We start from the raw sequence: 6,034 nt of genomic DNA, 5'->3' as shown, positions 1-6,034 counted from the left end.
ATCTTCCATCTGGTTTAAATTTGTAAAACTGAAGATTGGTAGCTCCAAGCAAGGTTGGTATCAGCTGAGCCTGACTTGGTAAAGCTGTATCACAGATATAGGACTGGAAGAGGAATTATTTTGCAAGGTAATTTTTTGCTGCTTTTCTTGGGTCATTGCACACACCTGAAGCCTCTCTGAATCCAGCCTACAGCAATTTACTCTCCAATTGTGGTAATACAGTTCTGCTCATACCCAATTTGCAATGAAGGTTAGTACCTTGCCATGAGCACAATTGTGCATTCTACAATTTGGTGGAATACTGTACACTTGTTGTTAATGTTATAGTCATTCTATTTTTAATAACATTTACCAGTGTTTAAGTCAGTAGTCTTTTACCCAATTGCATGTTGTAATGCTGGTTGATAGCTCTATTTTAGGTGCCCATAATCTGTCATGTTTGAACTAAAACCAATATGTTAACTGAGTAGTGTAGGAGAGATAGTACAGAAAATGTGTCAAAACAGAGGCAAGAATGCCCTATATATGCTACAATCACCTCCAATTTAGGAATGGAAATTTCCCAATCAGATAGATGGACAAAAATCACTTGCTTGGATTGAACTATTCAATTTCTATGCATGATTCTCTAAGCAATCATTATGAGTCGCCCATTTTGCTTTCACAACCAGTTGTTCTGTCAATGCCAAGTTGCTTTTCCAGAACTTGATCTTTAAAATGATAATTTAAACAAACAGAAACACTCAGCACTTAGCTCATTATTATATCAAGAACTGATCGGATTTCCTTCAGAATATTGAAACAGTGCTCACTAAAACAATGCAGAATTCAAAGATTTTCTGTAGAATTTTGTAGTCACCCATTTAAGTTGGGAAAGTTGCGTTGTAGGATTCACAGGCGAAAAAAACCTGACAGGGGCCGCGACAAACGCTCCTTTCTATGTACTGGCTGAGCTAACCAACTACTGTGAGACTTATCATCTGCAGGCCAACCCTGAAAAGCCACAGATCAGTCCGTTCATCTTAAGAACAGAGATGGAAACTGAGAACTTACATACGAACATAAGAAATAAGAACAGGAGTAGGCCATACAGCCTCTTGAGCCTGCTCTGCCATTTAATACGATCATGGCTGATCCGATCATGGACTCGGGTCCACTTCCCTGCCCGCTCCCCATAACCCCTTATCGGTCTATCTGTCTTAAATTTATTCAATAAACCAGCTTCCATTGCTCGCTGAGGCAGCAAATTGCACAGATTTACAATCCTCAGAAGAAATTCCTCCTCAGCTCAGTTTTAAATGGGCGGCCCCTTATTCTAAGATTATGCCCCCTAGTTCTAACCTAACTCTAACCCCCATCAGTGGAAACATCCTCCCTGCATCCACCTTGTCAAGGCCCCTCAAAATTTTATACGTTTCGATAAGACCACCTCTCATTCCTCTGAATTCCAATGAGTAGAGGCCCAACCTTCTCAACCTTTCCTCACAAGACAACCGCCTCATCTCCGGAATCAACCTAGTGAATCTTCTCTGAACTGCCTCCAAAGCAAGTATATCCTTTCTTAAATATGGAAGCCAAAACTGTACGCAGTATTCCAGGTGTGGCCTCACCAATACCCTGTATAACTGTAGCAAGACTTCCCTGCTTTTATACTCCATCCCCTTTCCAATAAAGGGGAAGATTCCATTGGCCTTCCTGATCACTTGCTGTACCTGCATACGAACCTTTTGCGTTTCATGCACCAGGACCCCCAGGTCCCGCTGTACTGCCGCACTTTGCAATTTTTCTCCATTTAAATAACTTGCTCTTTGTTTTTTTTCTACCAAAGAGCCTCCTACAACTTAATGCCTGGTGATATGGGAGAAGATTGGCAAAAAAACTCAACAACTTGTATTTATATAGCACCTTAAACATAGTAAAAAGTCGCAAGATGCTTCACAAGAGTATTATAAGAAAACATTTGACACCGAGCTATACAAGGAGAAATTAGGGCAATGACCAAAAGCTCAAAGAGGTAGGTTTTAAAGAGTGTCTTAAAAGAGGAGGTAGAAAGGCAGATAGGTTTAGGCAGGGAATTCCAGAGCTTAAGGCCTAAATAACAGGAGGCACAGCCACCAATGGTTGAGTGATTATAATCAAGGATGCTCAAGAGGGCAGAATTAAAGGAGCGCAGACATCTTGGGGTGTTGTGGGGCTGGAGATGAGATAGGAAGGAATGAGACCATGGAGGGATTTGAAAACAAGGATGAGAATTTTCTGAACCAGGAGTCAATGTAGGTCATTGAGCACAGGGGTGATGGGTGAATGGTATTTGGTGCGAGTTAGGACACGGGCAGCCGAGCTTTGGATCACCTCATGTTTACATAAGGAAGAATGTGGGAGGCCAGCCAGGAGTGCAGTGAAATAGACAAGTCTAGAGATAACAAAGGCATGGAGGAGGCTTCCAGCAGCGGATGAGCCGAGTCAAGGGCAGAGATGGGTGATGTTATGGAGGCAGGGACTGAAAACAATAGCTTTGGTCTTTCCAATATTTAATTGGAGAAAAGTTTTGCTCATCCAGAATTGAATGTCGGACAAGCAGTCTGACAATTTAGAGACCGTGGATGGGTCAAGCGAAGTGGCAGTGAGGTAGAGCTGGGTGTCGTCAGCAGACATGTAGAAACCGACGCTGTATTTTCGGATATCACCAAGTGGCAGCATATAGATGAGAAATAGGAGGGGGCCAAGGATAGATCCTTGGGGGACACCAGCGCTAACGATGCAGGCGCATGAAGAGAAGCTATTGCAGGTGATTCTCTGGCTACGATTAGATAGACAAGAATGGAATTAGACAAGTGCCGTCCCACCCAGCTGGACGACGGTGGAGAGGTGTTGGGAGAAGTTTGAAGTTGTCAACCATGTCAAAGGCTGCAGACAAGTCAAGGAGAATGAGGGATAGCTTACCTTTGTCAGTCACAAAGGAAGTCATTTGAGACGTTGATGAGCCGTTTCGGTACTGTGGCAGGGGTAGAAACCTGATTGGAGGAATTCAAACATGAGTTGCGGGGAAAGATGGACACGGATTATAACTAAGTCAATATGCTGTAGCGTAGCATTAGATTGTACCCTCAGCTACAAAGATTGTCATCAAAGCAAAGGTGGGAACCAGAAACAACATCTTAAGGAAGTTGGTCAACTCTAAATAGGGAACTGACCCAAGGACCTTATGAACTACTTCTCTTGCCCTGTGCTATTCAGCAGCTAAATACATCTGCTCAGTAGGGGAACGTTCCTCGCATGCCAAGAAGATGGATCCAGGCCTTAACGCAGCCTGCAGAGCTATTTCTGGCTGCCTGAAACCTATGAAAGTGGATCACCTTTACCCGTTTGCTGGTATTGCCCCACCTTTCATCAGAAAGCAAGTTTCATCAAGAGTGGAAGGTCAAAGGAAATAAATAATCCCTATCATTCACTTTTTCAACACGAGCCAGCAACTAAGAGGCTCAAGTCCAGGAGCAGTTTCTTACATGCTGTCCAGCCCTTGGAATGTAATCCCTGCAGCTGTAGACTAGATACTTGATCAAAGGATCTGCAGACAAAGCCACACACACTATCTTTTGATCCAGAGGTACCTCTACTAACAGGAGCCAGTGAGACTTGGCCCACTTGACTGTCTCAATCGCCTCAGGACTGGTGTCGGCCCCTGCAGAGCCCTCATGCAGAATTGGGGATACAGTCAAACTGATACTACTGACTGACTGCGGAGAGGCATCTCAAACAATGGAGCATCTCCTGGAATGCCCTCTACTATCAGAACCATGCAGACCTTCAGATTGGAGGGACTTCAACTCTCAAGCCAGAGCCTGCGTGGAACAGTGGCGAGGGAAGGTGTAGTGACGACGACCCATTTAATTGACACAGGCAACTGGATACAAATAGGATTTGTTCTCATCATCATCATCATAGGCAGTCCCCAGGAATTTTAAAATGAGTCCTTAGACAGCTGAACTGTCCAATACAAGAGCCACAGTCCCGGTCACAGGTGGGACAGATAGTCGTTGAGGGAAAGGGTGGGTGGGACAGGTTTGCCGCATACTCTATCCACTGCCTGCGCTTGATTTCTGCATGCTCTCGGCGATGAGACTAGAGGTGCTCAGCGCCCTCCCGGATGCACTTTCTCCACTTAGGGCGATCTTTGGTCAGGGACTCCCAGGTGCGCTTTTTCAGGGAGGCTTTGAGGGTGTCTCTAACATTTCCTCTGCCCACCATCGGCTCGGTTGCAGTGAATGTTGTGTAAGAAAAAGTTTAATTAAGTTAGATTTCGCAATGAAGCCTGTCACCTAGTTTTTCTTCTATAAGCAAGAGGCTTCCCTGATCTGGTATATTTAAAAATGAATGGTAAGTGCATCCCCACTACTATTAGGGTTGTGATGTGCTTTTTATAATAATGATCAAATAAGCTCATTCCAAGAGACACAGCTTCAAAAACATTGTTTTAATAGTAAAATGTGAAAGATTGTTAAATGAGAACATAGCACGAATTGTCCCTGCTGAATAAATTACAAATGCTGGACCGTGCCATACCAAACCTCCTTGTATTTGCACAACTGTAACATAAAGTTACCCTGTAACACTATGATTTTTATATGGTACAGATATACAAATATATATATGAATACAAATGCTCAGATGTATAATTTGCTTAAAAATGGCTAAATATTGAAATTTAACAAACACTAATACTTTACCACAAATTAAGATTTTTGATTTAATTTAAATTTGATTTTCAATTACACACCAGATGTAACTCTTGGGAGCTATGTAACAGTTAAACATCCAGATAATAATTATTGAAGTTAATTCTCAACAGGAAATCCTCAAGATGTGGCTGATATCCCCGATTGACAAGTTTAGTCACAACTGGGGAGGGAAAAAAAACATCAATTAAAAAGCAGAATACTCTTTGGCAGATTAGTTGTGAAATGCACTTGAGAAATTGCACCTTTCTAAACTAGAACAGATCTAACCAATAAATAGCAGCATTTCCCATTTTTCAACCTCACAAAAATTCATATACCTAGAACTTTAGGATCTGGTGACCCCAGGGTAAAAGTTACACCTGCAATTTCAACACTGGGTGGCAGGCATACAAACAATGACCATATCCAAGATTTCAAAAAAAACATCAGACTTAAACACCAGATCTTCCGGCACTTCACACGCAGTAACTGACCTCAGATTGCACAAAACATTAGTTTACAGTTAACAAATAAGTTTTTGGAATTTTAAGTTAGCCTCTGGACTATGTAAAACAGTGAAGGAATATCAAAAAATATTCCAACTCCTTGTGGTTACATACTATGTATGGGAAGATGACTTGTGACAATAATACTCTTGCATCTTTCACTTTATACATTGCCTGATGCAAAATCCTCTGCGACTGTACGCCTTTGACATTTGGAAGTCACTGCTTTATTGTATCTACTAGATCACAGAACCACTAATTGTCATGATAATGATTCCTGCTGCAAGTACCGTGACCTGACACAATTTTCATAATTAAAAAAAAAAAATCTTGTAACGATAAAACAGGAACAGAAAATCAACATTACATAGTATGTAATGTAGCAGGCAACATTACTGGTTTTGGGTTTGTATGCAAACTTGTGACTTTATCCACTTATGGACACATGTTCCAAAACAAACTCAGAATTGTGCACATGCAATTTACCTGCGATTATCCATTAGTCACCATTATTTTGACAGGTATAATTTCAGTTACAGATTCAATAAAAATGCATTACAAGTATAGCGTCGAAAATCCGAGTTCCGGAATCCGTACTGTTCCGGAATCTGGACACCAGGACGATACGTGGCAGGGTCGTCCGGAATCCAGAAAATGTTCCCCGTCTCCGCCCGACCCCCTCTCCCCTCCCCTGCCTATCTTTCTTGGCCTAGGCGTTTCTGGTCTCGGGACGTCGGAAAAACTAAAATACCCAAACCTGGGCTCGGGTGTTTCCAGAAAGACAGTCAGAAGTCTGGAAACACACAGAAT

At 42.2% G+C, this 6,034-nt stretch overlaps 1 protein-coding gene across 1 annotated transcript in view; it reads right to left on the bottom strand.

The window, feature by feature from the left end:
* Positions 1-4,459: 4,459 nt before the first annotated feature.
* The window catches only part of tubgcp6 (tubulin gamma complex component 6), a 38,324-nt gene continuing 36,749 nt past the window's right edge, over positions 4,460-6,034 (bottom strand). The window contains exon 20 of the mRNA XM_070896741.1: positions 4,460-4,899. Coding sequence (XP_070752842.1) covers positions 4,808-4,899 — 92 coding nt within the window. The 3' untranslated portion in view covers positions 4,460-4,807. The remainder of the gene's footprint in view (positions 4,900-6,034) is intronic.

This window comes from Pristiophorus japonicus, chromosome 13 (genome assembly GCF_044704955.1).
Source record: "Pristiophorus japonicus isolate sPriJap1 chromosome 13, sPriJap1.hap1, whole genome shotgun sequence".
In the NCBI taxonomy this organism is placed as follows: Eukaryota; Metazoa; Chordata; class Chondrichthyes; family Pristiophoridae; genus Pristiophorus; species Pristiophorus japonicus.
The sequence above is the reverse complement of the archived record's forward strand: the minus strand, read 5'-3'. Positions and strand labels throughout refer to the sequence as shown.